Source organism: Phyllopteryx taeniolatus, chromosome 1 (genome assembly GCF_024500385.1).
Source record: "Phyllopteryx taeniolatus isolate TA_2022b chromosome 1, UOR_Ptae_1.2, whole genome shotgun sequence".
NCBI lineage: Eukaryota > Metazoa > Chordata > Actinopteri > Syngnathiformes > Syngnathidae > Phyllopteryx > Phyllopteryx taeniolatus.
Genome location: NC_084502.1, coordinates 4924228 through 4946488, shown reverse-complemented (window position 1 = coordinate 4946488; position 22261 = coordinate 4924228). Strand labels below are relative to the sequence as shown.

The 22261-nt window shown below is 43.7% G+C and overlaps 1 protein-coding gene across 8 annotated transcripts in view; it reads right to left on the bottom strand.

Moving 5' to 3' along the window:
* Window positions 1–1185: 1185 nt before the first annotated feature.
* The window catches only part of LOC133472021 (glutamate receptor-interacting protein 2-like), a 42384-nt gene continuing 21308 nt past the window's right edge, over window positions 1186–22261 (bottom strand). For 5 of the 8 annotated variants that reach the window (XM_061762311.1, XM_061762395.1, XM_061762743.1 and 2 more), the window contains 15 exons: window positions 15687–15815; window positions 13453–13614; window positions 10858–11044; window positions 8565–8710; window positions 8412–8492; window positions 7888–7951; window positions 7425–7570; window positions 6192–6336; window positions 5771–5937; window positions 5071–5253; window positions 4835–4988; window positions 4033–4129; window positions 3765–3965; window positions 3212–3358; window positions 1186–2480 (listed from right to left, as the gene is read on the bottom strand). In XM_061762311.1, coding sequence (XP_061618295.1) covers window positions 2280–2480; window positions 3212–3358; window positions 3765–3965; window positions 4033–4129; window positions 4835–4988; window positions 5071–5253; window positions 5771–5937; window positions 6192–6336; window positions 7425–7570; window positions 7888–7951; window positions 8412–8492; window positions 8565–8710; window positions 10858–11044; window positions 13453–13614; window positions 15687–15815 — 2210 coding nt within the window. In that variant the 3' untranslated portion in view covers window positions 1186–2279. Of the gene's footprint in view, window positions 2481–3211; window positions 3359–3764; window positions 3966–4032; window positions 4130–4151; window positions 4550–4834; window positions 4989–5070; window positions 5254–5770; window positions 5938–6191; window positions 6337–7424; window positions 7571–7887; window positions 7952–8411; window positions 8493–8564; window positions 8711–10857; window positions 11045–13452; window positions 13615–15686; window positions 15816–22261 lie in introns of those variants that run through there. The other 3 variants (XM_061762482.1, XM_061762561.1, XM_061762813.1) reach the window with 2 other exon arrangements.

Here is a 22261-nt window from a genome sequence, read left to right as displayed (position 1 = left end):
TCTGGCCTTAATTAAGTTACCAAGTATTACTCCTTGTCTGATAAAGGTCTCTGCTGAATGTTCCTCTCCTATTTTAAGCACTACGTAATCATTATGTGAATCCCCCCCCCCCCATATTGCCACTCACACAGCCCTTCACACTCCCTGTTGTAGCTCATTGACACTTGACCTAAAAGTCAAGTATATGACCCACTATAAATCTAACCCCTTCCATCAGGCAGGAACTTGTCTTGCTGACAAACGAGGGAAGGTATGAGCCACATGCACGCACTCACACGATCTTTGATCAGGCACAGCACGATGTAAACACTCAATGTTTGATTAGAGCAGTCCCGTCAGAGTGAAACTTCACAAATTTACTTTCTGGGACTATTTCAGGTTAAAGCAGAAATGTAGCCATTAGAGGAATGATCCTCAAAGTGTGGTACTATTGCCACTAGTTGTATGTAAAAGAATCCTAGAATTAAATGACTAAAATATACATTTAATGAAGCTTGTAACTATGCATACAGCCCATTTGGTTTTTTTTTGGGTTTTTTTCCACCCAGAACAGAATGTTTTCTTAAAAGTACATTTCAGTTGTATTTTACTTTTTAGCACAATACATTTAATCTTTAAAAAGATGGTTTGCTTGGAAACAAGTACAATTTTAAACTTTTGTGCAATACATTTTAATAGAATTATTTTTTTTTAAAGTGGCTTACAAAAATACAGGAACACTTTTTAGGAATAAAACCGCTGCCTAGTTTTTTATGAACACTCAGGCTATGTTACTATATTTTACTGTTGGCCGTCATAGAGGTATTTGGAGTATATAATTATTTTTTGTGGTACTTTGTGTAAAACAAGTTTGAGAACTGCAATCAAAATGTACATTTAAAACGAAATTTGTTAAACATATGTATTAGAATGAAGCTTATGCATGCAGCCTTTTCAAACTTTTTAAATCCAGTAAAGTACATTTTTCATGAGTTCAGTTGTATTAAACTTTTTTTAGTACAGTACATTTGCAATTGTTTAAAAACTGTTAAACTGTTAAAAACCACTGATTGTGGTACTTGAAGAGGTAAATATTTGAGGTGGTGGTGCTTCCCCCCCTCCTCTTGACCTTCATTTTGGCCAGAGATGACCTGTACATTAAAAGCCAATTTTAAAAAATGAATAAAAACTGTAATCAGAAGCAAACAGGCTTTAAAATGTTTATTAAAAAAAAGAAATACATCTTAGCTTATAATACATTAAAAAAAGAAAATATTTAAATAACGAAACCCCACATTAAGTATAACAGCTCACGCAAATAATTCCTACATGCATGAGAAATAAAGTAACTTTACACCAAAATAGAATCAGGTCAAAACATTTGATTCATATATAAAGATTTTAAAAATAGGCCTCTGTAGACATTTGATTGTTTAAGAGTTAAAATGCTAATGCAGTATGGGTCTTTAAGGCTGTGCACACAGCAGCCAATACAGGATGTCAACGCGTCTTTTAAACTGCAGGGATATTTAGGACTGGAGGGGCACTCACAACAACCCCATCGAGGTAAACAAGACATGACTCTGGGGTTTCTGTTAGTTAATAAGTCACTTGCTGAGGTCGTGCCAACAAACATGGGGTCAAGTGGTGGTCCCAAAAACAAATCAGAAAATAGCCACAACGGAAGATGAAGTCAGACAATAGAAAAGGAGTTTCTTTAGAAACAATAAGCAGACATCACTTTACTGCCCAACAAATCCCATCAAGTGAAAACGTGCATGTGGTGGTGCTGAGAATGTGAAGTGAAACCGCTACTAACAGTGCGATACTAGCCGTAATCCCTCCCAAGGACATCCGCGAGAAAAGGGACACGTCTTTGGAAGCGTTCACGAGCTTAACATAGACGATGTCACCTTTTATGATACTTGGCCGGTGGCAGTGAGAATTCTATTCAGAGAGGGAGAGAGGGCCCTTCTCTGTGGAAACGTGCAGTGAACCAAGAAAATAACTTCTAAATGTACCTTGAACCTTAAATGTGCCAACACCCTGTGCAAGTGTGATCATATATAAAAGACTGAACTATGTTCTAGTGGGGATAAGTCAATTCAACAAATAGTTGTAAACAGTGTGAGAGTAATGATGCCTGTTATATAACCCCCTCCCTCCCCTCCCTAAAAAGCATCGTGTGGACATGGCGATTAACACCGGCCGTGCTGTGAATGCCCGGCAGGTGCAATGTGACCGACTGGGGCGTGCATGTGACGTAGTGCGTGTGTGGTGCCAGTCCGTCTGTTTTGCGCTCACAGGGCAATGCTGTTGGTGCGGTGCTCAGAAAAGCAGAGCAGTGAGACGGAAGCGTCGTCGTGGTCGCCGGGCAGGCCCCCAGTGTCGCCCGCTCCCACTGGATTCCTGCTGATGACCAGATCCAGGCTGGCTCCCGCTTCTGTGATCAGGGGCACAGTGAGACAGCAGTCCAAGTCTCTGGTCCGCACGCGGTTCACCTGGAGGATGCCATCAAATCAAATGATCAGACACTGAAATCTTGCCAAATGACAACAGCCCATTTTTTCCCCTCTCAGTCAGACGTTTTCATTTTGTATGTTCATAAACGTGACGACGTTACACACAGTCACTCACATTTACAGTGGTGCCTTCAAATACGAGTGACTCAATGCATGTATCGTGGCAGTGAATCAACACACTTCTCGAGCTGCAGTTTGGCAAACCATTTATTGACACTCCCAGTTGAAGTTTAACATCAAAGTAAACACCTTGTGTATTTAAACCACATGGCTTAGCCTTTCAGGCCGCTAGCCTAAAGCTAACATTGAACAGCGTCTATGCTGTGGTGCTTTAAAACCCAGCAACTCAGTGAACAAACGGTGCAGCAACATGTAGACAGACAAAATCGCACACAGCCACATTTTTTTTTTTATCCTCTGTGCAGAACAACTAATATTAGTGCTTTACTGTCGAGGTGTGGAAGGAGTTGAGACATCACAATCTGTCTATCTGTCTTGTACTGCCTCCAGGTGGTCAAGGTGGGCACACCAGAAGGACCAGCACAATGGCCATTCAATTGATGCACTGTGACAAAAACTGTTCCTTTTATTAGCTATCAAACATCATACCTCCCTCTGAGTAAATCTTTGTCTAGTCCCGGTCCGTAAGCATTGGTGTCATAACAAACAAGGGTTTGTCCGAATTTCCAAAACTTCAAGAGAAACCACACCTGAAGTATACGATCGTAAGGCTTCAGGCCCGCCTGGTCAGCTGGGCCTTTAGGGCGGATCATGTTGACAAAAATTCCTTTTTCCACAAGCCCGTCAGATACACTGAATCCGAAGTCACGGCTCTCAGGGTCCTTCCTGATAGTCACCTGCATACACATGGAACACAGACAAAGTGTCGGCCATTTACATCAAGATTTTCTTTCGAATGTTAATGTCTCTCTAATGACACTTTCAAATGTTGGAAATCTATACATAAAGCTGTTTTATGACCCAACAGTAGCTTTGATTTTCTGCCAAGATGACTTTCAATGACAACAATAGGATAGTTTCAACTCAAAATATGATATTACCCAAACTGCACTGACTCACTAAGGTCAGTCTGTGAAGGACACCGATTACATCAACAAGATATGCACTTTGAAAATATTAATAAAACATACATTCTTAAGATGAGAGTGAAGTAGACCGATTTTTCATCTTAATGTGACCTGCGTGTGTGTACTATTTGAAAATAAAGTCATTCCAAATTTGCGAAAAGGAAGCCCATGCTACCTTGTGCAGGGCCAGGCTCGTAGAAGACAGACTGTTTGAGCCTCTGCCGCATCCAGTCAACATGTTGAGGTTGCTCCTGTTCTTTGGTGCCGCATTGGTTCCTTCTTGTTTAATAGGACTCATTTCTGACAGAAACATTGAGTCTTCTTCCGTCTTGGTCTCGTCGAGGTACAGACTAAAAGCGCTACCTGTCATAGATGCCTGTAAAAGCGTGAAGTAGTGAGCAGGGAAAAGAAAAGAAAAAAGACAAGATCGGGCCTGGGCCTACCTCCAGCTCCCTGAGGATCTCAGACTGGCCACATGTCTCCAGGTCCTGCAGAGCCTGGGACCAGAAGCTATCGTCCTGATTCAGGGTGCCGATGAATCTACGACAACGCAGGAACCACAACATGAGAGCAGTCTTGCCGTCTTGAGGCCGGTGCTGTCTTCAAAAGCAGCGTGGGAAATGCAGTTTTTTTCTGGGGGTGGGGGTTGTTTGGCTTTGCAAAAGAGTCCCTTTGAAAGTCTCAAGACCACACTGGGTTGGGTAGGTTTTCTCACACCTCAAACACTGAAGAGTTCTTCACAAATGTTTCTCTTTTTGTAAATACAAAAGTAAATGTCAACCCCCCCCCCACACCAAAGGGGGAAAAAAAATACAACAGTCAAACCATGTGACAAAAAAAAAAAAAAAGGTACAAGACGACATGGCTGACGTGTCCTGGTGTGTTTTGGTGTGGACATGAAAAAGGTGAAACACCAAAGCGCTTGTGGGCAATTAGTAAAGCAGATCAGAGAGAGAATACCTGAGAAAGAAGAAGAAGGAAAAAAAACGACAGTTTGGACAAGCAAACAAAACATGAAAGCATCGTCAAGCAAATGTTGCTGTTGTGCTTTAATATCCATCCATCTATTTCTATCTACGGTATGACTCACACACTGCAGTTTGCCTCTGTCAAAGAAACCAAACATGGAAAAATACAAAACAGAGAAGCTCACAAAAATGGATTTCAATGAAAGAATTAAAGCTGCATTGACAAACAAGAAGCTGACAGGAAGGAAAGTGACGGAGACGGCCTGGGCGTTCTTACCCAGGCATCTTGTCCCAGTCATCCTCAGTTAGCCTCCCATCCAAGAGCCCCGCGTGGTGCATCAGTCCCACAGAGCTGGATCCGACTGGGCTCCTGTACTTTGTTCTCCGCCATTCATTGGGATTGAGTAAGATATCTTTGTGAAAATATGCGCCTAAGAAACAAAATACTTGTCTTAGACGAACTAGGAGCGACAATGGGTCACTTTTGGAAAGGACGCACTCTCCCGACCTCACCTTGGCTACTGTAGCCGCCGTCGCAGCCTGAGCCGTCCCAGGAGCTCATTGCGGAGTCAATGCTGGGCACAGTGGCAGAGTACATCTCTGAATGTTTACTGATTCTCTGCGAGTCCATCAATTCATCCTCCAAGTCACTCAGAAAGCCAGCTTCTCTGTCAAGGACCCGCCTCCCATCAAACTCTGATAAAAAATTAAATAGGTTGTGTTCAGTGGAAAAAGATGCCAATTACCCAAGCATTTCAAAATAGCTATACATTTTAGAGCTGTAACTGCAAAAATGCAATAGCGTGAAACAATTTTTCCAAAGGTTATAAAACCGTCAGAATCTGATAGTGGTCCATGTATACTGCTGACCTGAACTGAAAACAATGACAAGAGCTTTGTGTGAGTTTTTTTTTTGGGGGATTTCCTTTAAAATTTTTTATTCACATTTAAACAATGGCACCAGAGAAGGCTAAAATTCTCATTTAAGCCATTTAGCCTGTTTTATCAATCCACTCTGCCATGGTCAAATGACATTTCACTCATTCACTACCAGCCTTCCCAGTTAACATGGATATTTGACTTCTAAAGCCGTCAGTGGCAGTGAATGTGTTCATTAAGGATTTGTTTCCTAGTAGTTCCTTCAGTCTTTTGCTACCCGGAAGGACGCGTGATGTCACAGCGAAGGCCTTTAAGAACAAGTGCGCTTTCTTGCCATGAGAACGAGGCGACGCCGACACGCGGTCTGCTTGTTTCTTGATCTTGAGGGTGACCGACTCCCCAGCCGTCTGCAGGAGGTGGATAGCCTCACTCAGCGTTTTGCCTTTCAGACTGACCCCATTGATAGCCAGCACGCGGTCCCCTATGTGAATGGCCCCGGTCCTGCAGCGTTCGGAGAGAGGAGGAGACAGAGATACCAGACAGCGCTGACAGCCACGACAGATCGGAAAACTGCGCGGCTGCCAGCCTGCCGACTGAGACGCAGACAAAGGCGCTTCTTGTAATAGAAAACAGAAATGAGACAGCCATTTTTTGCTGTCTTATTCAACTGAAAACATTTACACAGGGGTCATTAGCGTCACCGTCTGCTTAAACAACTACCTTCACTCTCGCCTGTCCCACTGCCCACGTCTCACCTTTCTGCCAGGCCTTTCTTGGTTAGACCTGAAATGACGATTGGGTCAAAAGGTTCCTCCGTGCCCGAAATGGTGATCCCTAGTGGCCCGTTATATCGCTTCAGCTCCACGGTGTAGATGATAGAACCAGACATCTCCAGCTCATCTAGAGAACAAACATTCACTCAGTGGCACTCAAGAGTCTGTCACTGTTGACTGTAACATACTGTAATACCAGTGATTCCAACCACTGTGCACATAGCACACTAATATGCCATTATAATTATGTATCTTTGTTCCTCTAACTATGCCACCTTTTGCCATTCATATACAGTACACTGTACCAGTGGCGGTCCTAGATTGAATGGCCGATGCGGCCGCACATATTGCACATGCCTGAACCCGCCACAGTATACAAAGAATAAGACGTGGCTTCCTGTGAGTATATCGGATTTGTGTTCTGATAAAGTGGCCCATATTTCAGACCGACTAAGTACATTTTTGAGTAAAGACAAGGTCATTAGTTGAGTATAAAGTTGCGCCTTGAGATAAAAGTTGGATTTGTTCCATTGAGTATAAAGTTGCGCCTTGAGATAAAGGTTGGATTTGTTCCATTGATACGCTAATGACTCAGAACACATACCTCAAATCATCTTTCCCCATTGAAATCAAAATACCATCTGTTACATCTCCCCAGATAATATTTGTGTAATGTGTTACTCTATACAGCACTCTATCATATTGTACTTTATAAAAACAGGGTAATAATGAATTTGAATGTAAACAGTTTGTGCATCATTAATGTCTTAGTTGGACTCGTTGTGCTACTCCTTTTCACATGCTCACATTGGCCACCAGGGTGGCAGTATAATACAGTGATACGGATGGTCTTCACTACTCTGAGTTCTTCAGTAAGCTGCAATATTTGTCGTTTTCCCCATATGATAAAGACTATTTGCCTGAGTATTGTGATATTGTTTGTTTACACGTGTTGCTCCAACATTTATGTTCAAATATACATCACTTATAGAGTTGTAACACAGCGACTATCGATGCTATTCGTTAACTGCACAACGACATTTTCCATTGCATGTTAGCATTGAGCTAGAGGTGGCATTGGTAAGGCAAAGTGAGATTGTTCTAATGTAAAATAAGTGCCTTGGCTCAATAAAGGTTGGGAAACGTTGCTCAAAACGGCGTCAACTATTTGTGGCTTTTATTCAAGATGCTTTGTGTTTTAAGTGCCATCCGCACCAATATTGTCCTCGTCTTTCTGTATCCGGAGCTTGACCATGTCCTCGGCCTGATCCAGGACATGCATGGCGTCCTTGATGGTACAGTCGTCAAGACGCACACTGTCGATGGCCAGCAGCCTGTCTCCAGGCTCCAGAGTGCCTGTCCTACAAGTGCAAAAGAGGAGCAAAGCTATTATTTGGAACTGGGGAGCTGCTCCTGACTCACAATGTGAATCCTATTACTATCACATTGGGATCAATGGGGGTGACCGCAACGTCACCCTCAGCTCTAATCATCACTGAGCCCTTTGGAAATATACTTCCACTGCTCTACAGAACTACCTTTTATGACCAATCCAATTATGATTTAATAGATTTATGATGAGTTTTTTTAAAATATTTCTGGTGAATAATCCTGCACACAAAGATAACATTATGTTGATGAAGCAGTCAGGTTACATCTGTGTGATGAAATAACATACCTGTGAGCTACGCTTCCTTTTCTGATGTCAGAGATGATAAGCGGCTTGCCAGGCTTCTTACTTGCTGGTTTACAAAAAATAGAGAAGGAAAAAGTGAATGTTTTTACTTTGTTTTATAGGGCGAAAATACTCAAAAGGAATGTCTACATAATATATAGACTTAGCCACAAGATCTCAATCTAAATTCAACCTTAAACGTTTCATGCATTTGATTGGCAGAGAGGTATTAATAACAAAATAGCGTATTTTTTTTACTTTGGCGTTCATGACAGTTTGCTATATTAGTAAATTAGTTATATTTATGTTACATACATTTGTATTGTATGTCATTGTATGTCATATTTTGTTATTACTTTTAAAATCATACAACACCCCCCGCCCCCATACAGTTCCTGTGTTGTGTGTCATTAAATTGTGTACGCTTACTTAAGGGAGTGGATATTACGTTTGCATTAGCTGGCTACCATCGCATCAACATTTGAACAATACTGTACCCTGCTGGACAGTTTTATGCCAACACTCACCACTGATGGTGATACCCATCTCCATTCCTCTTCGCTTGGGTAGTTTCACATGGAAGGTACCACTGCTTGGAACCACAGACTCTAATGAACAGAATAAAAGATAAATGTATGCGGCCCTCCAGTCCATGCATGGATAGGTACAGTAAATTGTACCTGCGACATCAAACTCAATCTCCACCGTGATCTTATTGGCCAGAGCAGAGTCTCTGAGCAGCTGATGGGCCTCCTCCAAAGTGCCATCTTCAGTGGGGATGCCATTGATGGACAAGAGTCTATCTCCAACTTGTATCAAGCCACACCTGCATGCAGAAGCACAACAGCAACATGGCAGCAGCTTGCAAATAAAACAAAGGCTAATGTTTAATAGGAATTGACTTTTATTTGGACTTTCTCCCTGTTCATCATACTGAGTGGTGTTTCTAATGTTTTGGTTTCATTATTCAGTTAGACCTCTGAGCAAATTAAGGCAGCAATTCTAAAAATTGTGTTCACCACAGTAATAAACATTTGTAAAGGCAGACTGATACAGTTGTATCTCAGAAATCCCTGGCGTGTGCATGGATGTTAAGGTGCGAACATCCCAGCAGGACGCCCCCTCCGACTGCACAACGGGTCCCGCAGCTACTTGATTTAAAAAGGTGTCACCCAGGGGTCGTGACCCTGGGCAAACATCATGACCTCACAGAACAAGGCCACTACACACTGGGCCAGGCCTGACGTGTACATTCAGCAGGAGTTGGGCCTGACATTAACTCATTTGTGTTGACCTTTTGTTTGAAATTGTTTGACCACTTCTATAAGCAAACGCAGCACAGTGGTGCCTTCATATAAGAGTTTAATTTGTTCAGTCACCACCACTTAACTCAAAACACTTGAACCTCAAATCATCTTTTCCAATTGAAAGGAACTGAAATGACAGACATCATTATGTGCCAGCCAACCCAACATTTTTGGTAATGTTTTTGAATAAGAAAAACAGTACCGTATAATGAATGTACTTTAACTAAATGTGCTGCTCTTCTGGCGTGCGTGTCTTGGCCACTTGGGGGCGGTATAATACAGACGGAGACAAGTTTCACAACTGACTCAGTCAGCTACAGTAACCGGTCATTTTTCGTTAAGAATATATGCCTGTGATTGTTATATTGTCTATGTAAGTATGTTGCTTCACCGTTGGTGTTAAAATAGCCACTGCTTAATGGGTGATAAAACAGAAACGTCGTTGCTATGTATTAGCCTGTCCAGGGTTTTTTGCATTGTTTGTTAGCATTAAGCTAAGCGGACTGTCGTAAGGTAAAGTTAGTGGGATTTTTTTCTTTGGTAAATGCCGTAATATCTCATTTATAATATACATTGTTTTGCTAAAGATTTTCTTAAAAATTAAGGGTGCATATAATACATGGCTACAAGGAAAATGAAAAGTAGAGGAAAAAAAAGTCACATTGTATAGAAGTCACTGATGGTGTAGTGGTGCACTCGCCTGACTTTGGTGCAGGCAGCGTGGGTTCAGTTCCCACTCAGTGACGGTATGAATGTGAGTGCGAATGGTTGTCTGTGTCTATATGTGCCCTGTGACTGACTGGCGACAAGTTCAGGGTGTAGTCTGCCTTTCGCCTGAAGTCAGCTGGGATAGGCTCCCGCGACCCTAACCAGGATAAGCGGTGTTGAAAATGGATGGATGTATAGAAGTATACCAGTACCTAGGGGTTGTGAAAAAGCGTACTTTCATTCCAATATGTAATGTCTAATGTTACAAATATATAAACAATAATTGTCGTTGGTCACCGAGAATCACTGCAGTGTGGCTGGCGCTGGCATATTGATATCTGTTATCAAATATATTTTCCTATTAATTACCCCTTACAACTTACCCCTTCTTGGATCATTACTTTGCGTCACTACGGAAGCTAGCTCTAACTGTTCACGATCTGTCAAACTGCTGCTTGTTGTGAACCGAATTGAGCTCACTACCACTGTACATTGCTCGCATCTCAAAGTTTTGCTCGTACGTGAAAGGCAAAGAATCTCCCGAACGATTAAAATAAAAAATAAAAACTGAAATCGGGTCAGTTGTATCTCAAGGCACTGCAATATTATTCTTTCGACTGCATAATTTAGCTTCTGGTTAGAAAGAAATAACCAGTGTAAAACAATGTGACTGTTCACTTTAAAATCTAAGCATAGTCTACATTTTCCTCACTGACCAAACTAAATATTTTTGCTCCTTGATGCATGTGAAAAATAGTTTGGAAGAGGAACAAAGTTGAAAAAAAGTCTTATTTGTAACATCGTGATGCATCTCTAATTTGTCTGCCTGCAAACTAAATACTCAAATGGCTAAAATTAGCCTGCTGATGTGTCACTGCCTGGCTGAATGATTAGCACTCCAAGTTCAAGGTGACTCCCTATATGATTTGTTTCCTCTTTTGGTGTCTGTGCATGTTACCTCTCAGCTGGGCTGTCTGGTTCAATGAAGCGGATGATGGGAGGAGCAGAAAGTGTTTCTGTGGCAAAGACACCCCCCTGCAGCTGGATCCCAAAACCTGTGAGCGGATCTCCCCTCAGGATGATCTCGCTCACCTCCACGTGAAAAACCTGACCCCCGGGGCCCACAGAACTGGATGCCAGCGACACTATGTGAGGGAGGGGACATCAGGAGGGTGACATTAGTTGAAGACATGGCACATAAATGCAATTACAAGGAAGGACAAAATAACAGATATGTATTACCACATACAACAAGGTGACGGAAAAGAAATAAGTCATTTAAAATTGTCAAGTCACTTTTTATATTAAATATGGGACACACGAGCAGGATGAAACGACAATGAAAGCCTTTGGATGCAAACCTTAAATTAAAAATACAGCCAAACGACCTGAATTGGAATAAAAACACCTGTTCGTAACTACACCTTTTTTTTATATCCCTTTCAGCATTTTCTATCTGCAGTATCTACCTACAGCCACGTCCTTTGTACAGTAGATTTACTAATAGGATTCATGTTTCCATAAGTTCATTGTACTTCACATGCCCTTCAAGACTGTTTAGCACACAAAATTCCATCACCGAGATGATGTGACATGGCATCAATGGCGGGACCAAAGAGACACATTAAAGACCCACTAAAGTGAATTCAGATTTGTTTCCACAAACTCCAATTCCAATGAAGTTAGGATGTTGTGTAAAATGTACAAAACAGAGTACAATGATTTTGCAAATCCTTTTCAACCTATATTCAATTGAATACACTACAAAGACAGGCTATTTATATTTCAAACTGATGAATGTTAATTGTTTTTGTCAAATATTCTCTCCGTTTGAATTTGATGCCTGCAACACGTTACAAAAAAACTGGGACAGGGGCACCAAAAGACTGGGAAAGTGGAGGATAAAAGAAAAACACCCGTTTGGAACATTTCACAGGCGGACAGGTTAATTGGTAACAGGTGAGTGTCATGATAGGGAATAAAAGAAGCATCCCTAAAAGGCTCAGTTGCTCACAAGCAAGGATGGGACAAAGCTCACCACTTTGTGAACAACTGTGTGAGAAAATAGTCCAACAGTTTAAGAACATCATTTTTCAATGAATCGGGAGAAATCTCTGCACTTAAGCGGCTAGGCCGAAAACCAACAACAAAAGCCTTTGACCTTCGATTCCGCAGGTGAAACTCCATTAAAAAAAAAAAAAACATTGCCACATGGGCTCAGGAACACTTCAGAAAACCATTGTCAGTTAACACAGTTTGTCACTACATCTATAAATGCAAGTTAAAACTCTACCATGCAAAGTGAAAGCCATTTATAAACAACACCCAGAAACGTTGCCGGCTTCTTTGGGCTCAAGCTCATCAGAGATAGACTGACGCAAAGTGAAGTGTTCTGTGGTCTGAGGAGTCCATGTGTCAAATTGTTTGTGGAAAAAATGGTGGTCGTGTCCTCTGGACCAAAGAGGAAAAAGACCGCTTAGATTGTTATCAGTGCAAGGTTCAAAAGTCAGCATCTGTGATGGTATGGGGTTGTGTTAGTGGCCATGGCATGGGTAACTTGCACATCTGTGAAGGCACTGAAAAGTACATACAGCTTTGGGAGAAACATATGATGCCATCCAAGAAACATCTTTTACAGGGACGTCCGTGCTCATTTCAGCAAGAAAATGCCAATGCACAACCTGCACGTGTTACAACAGTGTGGCTTCGTAGTAAAAGAGTGCAAGTACTAAATTGACCTGCCATCAGTCCAGACCTGTCTCCCATTGACAATGTGGTGCATTATGAAGCGCAAAATACCACAAAATAGACCCAGACTGTTGAGCAACTAAAGATGTAAATCAAGGAAGAATAGGAAAGAATTCCACCATCAACACTACAACAATTAGTGTCCTCAGTTCACAAACGCTTATTGAGTGTTTTTAGTAGGAAAGGTGATGCAACAGTGGTAAACATGCCCCTGTAACAGCTTTTTTGGGGATGTGTTGGAGGCGTCAAATTCAAAATGAGTAATTATTTGCAACAACAACAACAAAAGGTTTATCAGTTTCTTCATTGAAATTGGGATTTGTAAATGTACATTATAACGTGCCAAAGACTTACTGTCGTACTCAGATACAACAAACGGTTTTCCACCATTTCAGTTTTCCTGAAAGCCTTGATTTTTCATGACTTGGAAGTCTCATTTTATATAATTGGTGATTGTTTTTAATCATCCAAATTTGGCTGGGTGGCTAACAACTCAAATTTACAAGACACATTGTGACTTTACAGGGACTTATATACAGTACAGTTAACTAGATTTATCTGGACTTGTCCGTTATACTCGATCACAACAAACTGTTCATGGAAAATGGAGTGTAGATGTGGCTATATCATCTCTTCATTAACCTATTAGGAAAATTGTGACGGTCAAAATGTCAGTAATTGTTTTTCTTATTTTTAACTAGTTGTTACAAAGGTAATACTTCCCCGCAGTCTTGAATGTAGTTTAAATTAAGCATAAGTAAACTAGACTAATCCTTTACTGTGAGAGGCGGGCAATTTATCATACATGAGCTCTTGTGGTTCTTCTTCCTGTTCCTCCTCTTGCCGGTGGAGGTCCGAGGGCTGGTGGGTGCAGTGGGCACTGTGGGGCAGGGCAGCGTGCTGCTCCCTTGGCTGCTGACGCCGCAGGTGGCTGTGGAGGAAGGGGAGAAGCCACGACTCACCAGAGCTGCAGACATGAGACATTGCATTCTACTTATCGACAGCCTCAATTAGCTCAGAGCAGTGCTTCCCAACGTTTACTGAACCAAGGCACCCATGCTATCTCTTCTCCCGATAGCCTCACTCATCCCCCACCACCCCTCTCATTCATGCACATATATTCTGTCTTACTTCAGCTAATCATCATTCCTCTGCTTTCCAGTGCATGCCACCACCTTTCTAACTGTTCCTCCACCTGCTCCCTGCTTTCACTGCAGATCACAATGTCATCTGCGAACATCATGGTCCACAGGGACTCCAGTCGAACCTCATGAAACCATATTGTTGCTCGCAAATACCTCTGTTGTGAGTCCAGCCTCCATTACGCTTTCCCACTACTTCATTGTGTGGTTCATCAACTTTACTCCTCTATAGTTCCCACAGCTCTGCACATAACCCGTGTTCTTAAAAAATGCGCACTAGCACACTTTTCCTCCATTCCTCAGGAATCTTCTCACGCGCTAGAATTCTGTTGAACAAGTTGATTAAAAACTCCACAGCCACCTCTCCTAGATGCTTCCATACCTCCACAGGAATGTCATCAGGACCAACTGCCTTTCCATTTTTCATCCTCTTTAGTGCCTTTTTAACTTCCCCCTTGCTAATCATTGCCACTTCCTGGTCCACCACACTTGCTTCTTCTACTCTTCCCTCTCTCATTTTCATCATCAACTCAAAGTATTCTTTCCATTTATCTAGTCTTGTCTGGCTAACCTGGATAGATCATTTTTCTCCTCCTTTAGCCTCCAACCTGGCATACATGTCATCATATGGTTCTTGTTTGGACTTTGCCAACTCTACCTTTCCCCTACATCACATCTCCATCAATTCCTCTCTCCTCTCCTCAGTCCTCTCAGTGTCCCACTTCTTAGGAAACCTCTTTCCTTGTATGGTTTCCTGTACTTTGAGGTTCCCCCACCAAGTCTCCTTCCTCCCTTTCCTACCAGAAGATGCACCAAGTACACTCCTGCCTGTTTCTTTGATCAAGAAAAAAATAAATCTGTAAATTAGCCCTCAGTACGACTACCAAGGGGGAAAAAATGCAAATGATTGTGCTCTGAGGAAGCCCTAGAAAGTGCTCCACTTCACTCTTCACAGCGACATCCACCAAGCTCTCACTGGTAGGGCTGCAAGCCTGCCTCCATGTTTTGATATCAAATTGTTCCTTGTGGAGATTTGAAAATGCTCTGCTCAGCAGTACAGGGGGGATATAGTTCTGCTCCTGGTGCGTCTTGAACCTTTTACACCGAATACCACCATAAGAAAATAATTGGGTCTCCAAGTACCACTATAACGACCAACAAAATACAGTAGCTTAGTAGGCCCAAGTGTTCAACAAAAACAAGGCAGCAGAGAATTTATTGCTAAAAAGTGTATTCAATACAACAATCACACTAGGTTTTAACATCAACAATGTGCTAAAAAAATTATTAAATGAAAATATATTGCACATAAGTTTTTTGTTTACCAAAATGTTTGAAAAACACTTCAAAAAGATTAAACGCAAATATATTGGACTTCAAACAATTAAAGGTTTACAGGTTAATTATAAATTCTGTGATTTGTTCTGCCTACCATTACATGTCGCCGGCATAGATAGATGAACAAAGATACATGATTTGTAGTAAATTAATAATTTTCAGACCAATTAATGAAACTGGATGATTTCCTGATGCTCTCTCTCATGGTACATTAGTGATTGGCAGGCACGTGCACACATTGACCCAAAGTGGTGTCCAAGCACCTGCCCTTTTGCCCTGGATGAAAAATGTGCCTTTTGTTTCCAATTGAGTTATACAGGTTAACTAATAGTGGAAACAATGTATGGATTTATTTATTTTTGCTTGTACAGGAAAATATCAGTGCACGGAATCACTGGATAAGAGCATGCAAAAAGTTCAAAACAAAACACAGTCTTGTTTGCGTTCACACTCAGCTTGTGCAGCACGTGACATGAAAAGGTATGTGGCTGTCGAAGTCACAAAAGGCTCCTGCGATGGCGTCTTGCCAGCAGCAAAGCTGTCACGAACGACCACTTACGTTTGCTGTGGTCCTGCTGGTTGTGTGGGTGGCTTGGGCTGCTCCATGTCTTGCCGTGGCTGCCATGTGGGGGCAGGCACAAGTTGCTGCTTTGGTCCCAGTGATGATGGCTGCTCTTCTGTACTTTTACTGCAGTGGTAAAGAGGCACTTGTGAGTAAGGCAGGCCCGCTCTGGTGTCATGCATGTTCCTAAATCCTACCCATGAAATCACACTTTCATTCCCCTGTCTAAAATTGTACCAAAACACACATCGCCTGGAGGATTATTCAGAGCAGCGTAATTGATATTTGTTTTTCGTCACGGCGCACCTAATCCTTGGGTTTGATGTGTTCTCCTGAGAATGTTTGGCACACACTGATTGTTAAGTGGTGGAAGTTGAAAATACGGAACCTTACTTTTACTAGCAAACTTCAGAATAACTGCGTTGAAATTGGAGATCATGTTTAAGATGTTATTTTCTAAAAAGCCCCAAGGTGCCAAAGGGTTGTGAGCAAGTTGGCCGCTGGCCATGATGGCGCAGGAAACATGCACCTTGATTGGACACAGCTGAAAGCTGGATGTCTAATGAGGTGCACATGTGTCAAACCCGAGGCCCGCGGGCCAGATCCAACCCTCCACATCACTTTATGTGGCCTTCTTGACTTCTGCTCAAAATTGAATTGAATTGAAATGATGGGTTTCCGACTCAGTGGGTAAGGAATAAGAAGCGTAACTGCTTGGTGCTCTGGCCACACGCCACATCCGTAAACAGTGTAGCTCAGCTTCTGGCATGCATTTATACCCCAAAAAAACAGTGTGGTACAAATGAAACTTCATGTGGCTTTAACGCATTGTCTTGCATAATAATTCAGACTCTTGAAACTGTTACCGTGGCACTTGTCTGCATTTTTGATGATTTTGAAAAGAAAAGATTTAAGCTGTCTATGTTTCATTTAGGCAGTGTGAAAGAGTTGGCACAATCGCCTCAAATTGTAAGGTTCAGGGTTTGAATCTGGGTTCTGGCATTTAGTGTGGACTTTGCATGTTCTCTGCATGCTTGTGTGGGTTTTCTCCAGGTAATCCAGCTTCCTCCCACATTCCAAAAACATGTTTTTTAGGTTAAATTAAGACTAAATTGTTCTTAGCTCTAGATGTTTGTTTGTCTGTCCAGTGGTGCCTTTAATGCTTAATAAATAAGAAAAATAGCTCTCCATAATATTGTACTTCATAAAAGCACACAGAAATGTCATAATTGAATAGAATGTAAAGAATTAAACACTTTTTTGGCCATGTTTTGCTTCAGTTCAATGCACATTGCGCTGCTCCTTCTGGTGCGTGCACCTTGGCCAGCTGGGGGCAGTATAATACTGACATTGGGACACAAAGTAGCGTTCTACAATGGACTCAGTAAGATACAGCAATATAAGTAATTTTTCACAAAGGATAAAGAATATATCCCTGTGAGCATTGTTTTATTATCTGTCTACATGTGTTGCTCCACCATTTGTGATGAAATATCCATTGCTGAAAGGTTTATATAACCGTGTGACAGCAGTGACGAGCAGACACGGACTCAAATAGCTGTGAGGCATTCTAATGAAATCAGCTGACCTTGTGTGTGGGAAGAACCTCAATAATTAACTTCCTTTACAGATTCATTAAGACGTGTCGCTGCACGCTAAAAGTGACAGTAATCCTTGCTGCTTCCTCAGCAGGAGTCTAATCTGCGCCAACTTGCTCACACGACATGCAAGGCGGATTTGCTGCAACCATGGATGACGACACAAGCGCTTGAGACGTTATAGCCCCAATTGGGGGAACCAGCCGCGTGAAATCGGAATGGAGAACCGCCTCGTATCTGATGGAGCTCTTGCCGGTTTACGCTAAGCTCACCTAGAGAAGGCTCTTTAAGAAATGCTCTCTTCATTCTGGACTGGCTTTAAGAAAGAAAAAAAAATACTCCTAATCTCATAGTGGCCATATCAATCTCAAAACCCGCCACAGGAGATTAAGCACGTCTGCATCTTATAGTCATGTTTCTTGGGGGCAAATGAGCTGTCAAAATGTGGTTTTACTTTTGCAGTATAGAAATGACGAGAGACTGGAGATTTGACTTCAGATGACATGCAAACGACTACTTTCCCGAGGACAGTTAAATGGCCTACAGGAGCTGCTTTGTTGCTCCACGTGGCTTGAAAAACAGCAGAAGGACGGCGAATGGCTGCAGAGTGGATGACATGACCAAGCGATGGGGAGAAACTGTCGAGGGCTGAATTCAGTAAGAAATGACTTCCCTTTTCTTCCATGATAAGCCCCCGCAGCTGCCGACCCACAAGTACACGAGTCTTACTCTGCAGAGCGTGAACACAGGAAGTGTGCCCGTCTGTGTATATGTGTGTGAGTGGTTTGCCGTTTGTATTCATCAGGAGCCCAGTGTGGCACACGGATTGTGTCCTGTGTGTACTACACATACATACATGCACGCATGATTCACAGAAGAAGCAGCTGGGAGGCAGCCACGCTCGTTACTTCAGCTCCGCGTAGAAATAACGCCGAGAGCATGTACATGATGTGAAGACAATGTTCTTCTTTGTCTTTTGAACACCTCATTAGATAATTTTCTACAATGTAATGATACCACTCGCATTGTCTGCAATGAATTCATCCATCCATCCATCTTCTACCGCTTATCCGAGGTCGGGGGCAGGAGCTTTAGCAAGGACGCCCAGACTTCCCTTTTCCCAGCCACTTCATCCAGCTCTTCCGAGGGGATCCCGAGGCATTCCCAGGCCAGCCGAAGGATGTAGTCTCTCCAGCGTGTCCTGGGTCGTCCCCCGGGTCTCCTCCCGGTGGGACGTGCCCAGAACACCTCACCAGGGAGGCGTCCGGGAGGCATCCGAATCAGATGCCCCAGCCACCTCATCTGGCTCCTCTCGATGTGAAGGACCAACGGCTCTACTCTGAGATCCTCCCGGATGACCGAGCTTCTCACCCTATCTCTAAGGGAGAGCCCGGACACCCTGCAGAGGAAACTCATTTCGGCCGCTTGTATCCGGGATCTCGTTCTTTCGGTCACGACCCACAGCTCGTGACCATAGGTGAGGGTAGGAACGTAGATCGACCGGTAAATCGAGAGCTTTGCCTTTCGGCTTAGCTCCTTCTTTACCACAACGGATCGATACAAAGTCCGCATCACTGCAGACACTGCACCGATTCGCCTGTCGATCTCCCATTCCATTCTTCCCTCACTCGTGAACAAGACCCCAAGATACTTGAACTCCTCCACTTGGGGCAGGATATCATCCCCGACCTGGAGAGGGCAAGCCACCCTTTTCCGACTGAGGAACCATGGTCTCAGATTTGGAGGTGCTGATTCTCATCCCAGCCGCTTCACACTCGGCTGCGAACTGCTCCAATGAGAGTTGGAGGTCACGGCTTGATGAAGCCAACAGAACCACATCATCTCCAAAAAGCAGAGATGCAATACTGAGGCCACCAAACTGGACCCCCTCTACGCCTCAGCTGCACCTAGAAATTCTGTCCATAAAAGTTATGAACAGAATCGGTGATAAAGGCCAGCCTCGGCGGAGTCCAACCCTCACCGGAAACGAGTCAGACTTACTGCCAGATATGCGGACCAAACTCTGACTCCGGTCGTACAGTGACCGAACAGCCCGTATCAGGGGGTTCGGTACCCCATACTCCCAAAGCACCCCCCACAGGACCAGCCGAGGGACACGGTCGAACGCCTTCTCCAAGTCCACAAAACACACGTAGACTGGTTGGGGGAACTCCCATGCACCCTCGAGGACCCTGCCACTATACACAGTGTTGATGGTGCACTGCTTTCCCCTCCTGAGACGTCGGATGGTGGACCAGAATTTCCTCGAAGTCGTCCGGAAGTCTTTCTCCATGGCCTCACCGAACTCCTCCCATGCCCGAGTTTTTGCTTCAGCGACCACCAAAGCTGCATTCCACTTGGCCAGCCGGTACCCATCAGCTGCCTCAGGAGTCCCACAGGCCAAAAAGGCCCGATTGGACTCTTTCCTCAGCTTGACGGCATCCCTCACCATTGGTGTCCACCAACGGGTTCGGCATCTTCCCCCACCATCGGAGCCAACTCACCACCAGGTGGTGATCAGTTGACAGCTCCGCCCCTCTCTTTACCCGAGTGTCCCAGACATGCGGCCGCAAGTCCGATGACACAACCACAAAGTCGATCATTGAACTGGGACCTAGGGTGTCCTGGTGCCAAGTGCACGTGTGGATACCCTTATGCTTGAACATGGTGTTCGTTATGGACAATCCGTGACAAGCACAGAAGTCCAATAACAGAACACCGCTCGGGTTCTGATCGGGGGGGGGGGGGCCGTTCCTCCCAATCGCGCCCTTCCAGGTCTCACTGTCATTGCCCACGTGAGCATTGAAGTCTCCCAGCAGAACGATGGAGTCCCCAGCGGGAGCGCTCTCCAGCACCCCCTCCAAGGACTCCAAAAAGGGTGGGTACTCTGAACTGGTGTTTGCTCCATAGGCACAAACAACAGTCAGGACCTGTCCCCCCTACCCGAAGGCGGAGGGAGGCTACCCTCTCGTCCACCGGGGTGAACCCCAACGTACAGGCACCGAGCCGGGCAGCAATAAGTATACCCACACCTGCTCGGCGCCTCTCACCGTGGGCAACTCCAGAGTGGAACAGAGTCCAACCCCTCTCAAGAGGACTGGTACCAAGCCCAAGCTGTCCGTGGAGGCGAGTCCGACTATATCTAGTCGGAACTTCTCGACCTCACACACCAGCTCGGGCTCCTTCCCTGCCAGAGAGGTGACATTCCACGTCCCTAGAGCAAGCTTCTGTAGCCGGGGATCGGATCGCCAAGGTCCCCGCCTTCGGCCACCGCCCAGCTCGCACTGTACCCGACCCCTATGGCCCCCCCACAGGTGGTGAGTCCATGGGAAGGGGGACCCATGTTACCCTTTCGGGCTGGCCTGGGGCCCGGCCACCAGGCGCTCTCCTTCGAGCCCCAACTCCAGGCCTGGCTCCAGAGGGGGGCCCCGGTGAGTCCATAATTTGTCTTCTTCATAAGGGGTCTTTGAGCTGTGCTTTGTCTGGTCCCTCACCTTGGACCTGTTTGTCATGGGTGACCCTGCCAGGGGCATAAAGCCCCAGACAACTTAGCTCCTAGGATCATTGGGACACACAAACCCCTCCACCACGATAAGGTGACGGCTCAAGGAGGGGGCAATTAATTCTGCCCTTGTAATGTTCTGTCACTGTGAAGGTCTATCCATACATCATCTATTTTTCCTCACTAGGGTACACACCCTTGACTGATCATCAGCCAATTGCAAACCACATATAGACAAAGAATCGTTCACACTCACATTCACACATAAGAACAATGTAGAGTCTTCAATGAAGCTAACATGCATGTTTTTGGAATGTGTAAGGAAGCTGAAGCACCTGGAAAAGAGAAGGCCAGAGCCTGGATTCCAACCCCCAACCTCAGAACTGTGAGGCGGATGTGCTAACCACTTGTTCACCAAGTTGCCGCTGTCAGGGAGGTATTCAACAAAACATTGTTACGCTGCAAACTACAAGTTGTGATGTGAAAGTAATTTTGTATATGTGATTGCATTTGATGATGTTCAGTCATTTGTGGCCCTCTTTTTTTTTTTTCCCCTTTATGTATTGGTCCACGGCGTATTCTAAAAAAAAAATGCTGCCAAATCCCAGCTTTATTAAGGAGCACTGAAAATTAAATAACAGAAAAAAGGTGAGCCTAAAACAATTTTAATGTCATGAGAAAAAGTTGAAACGTTACAAGGCACCACATGCACAAGCATTTGCCATTTAATTTGTCATTGAACACAAAGCTTAAGAATAGGCAGTTGTTTTTTTTTGGGTTTTGTTCAGATATATTTAACCATGTAGCAGATCTTGACATACAGTGGATATAAAAAGACTACACACCCCTCTTCAAACACCAGGACCGTAGCACATTTTCCCACCAGTTTGGAAGATTTTGTTACGGTGAACTTTTTGGCCATAATTCCTACCAGCAACACCAACAGTGAAGTATGGTGGTGGCAGCATCATAAGCAGGGGGTCCTTTTCTTCATCATCAGTCACTTTAAATTGTGGCAGGTGTGTGCCGATTCCCATTGAACATGACTTTTAATGTGATTGGTTCATTCTGAACACACCCACATCTCCACTTATAAAAGGGTGTGCACACCTGGGCAACCACATTAATTCAGTCATTTATTTTCATTTCCCCTCTTTTTTTCTTTTTTTTTTAAAAATACATTAAGTTGTACAGGTTACAGGTCACAATAATAGTGGAACATTTTTGAAATAATTTATCTTGGTCAAGGGTGTGTAGACTTTGTACTTGTATATCCACTGTACATTTGAATGGTTTGCGTATGTTTAATAGATAAAAGGCGAAGGCTATCAGTATCATATGAAGAATATAAAGTGGCCCCTGCACTCTTCAATTATAATAATAATAATAATAAGTATTGTATATCTGTATGAATAGCTTTGGCTGTAACATGAGAACACATACAATCATTTGCTCTTATGTGTTTCTTTCCA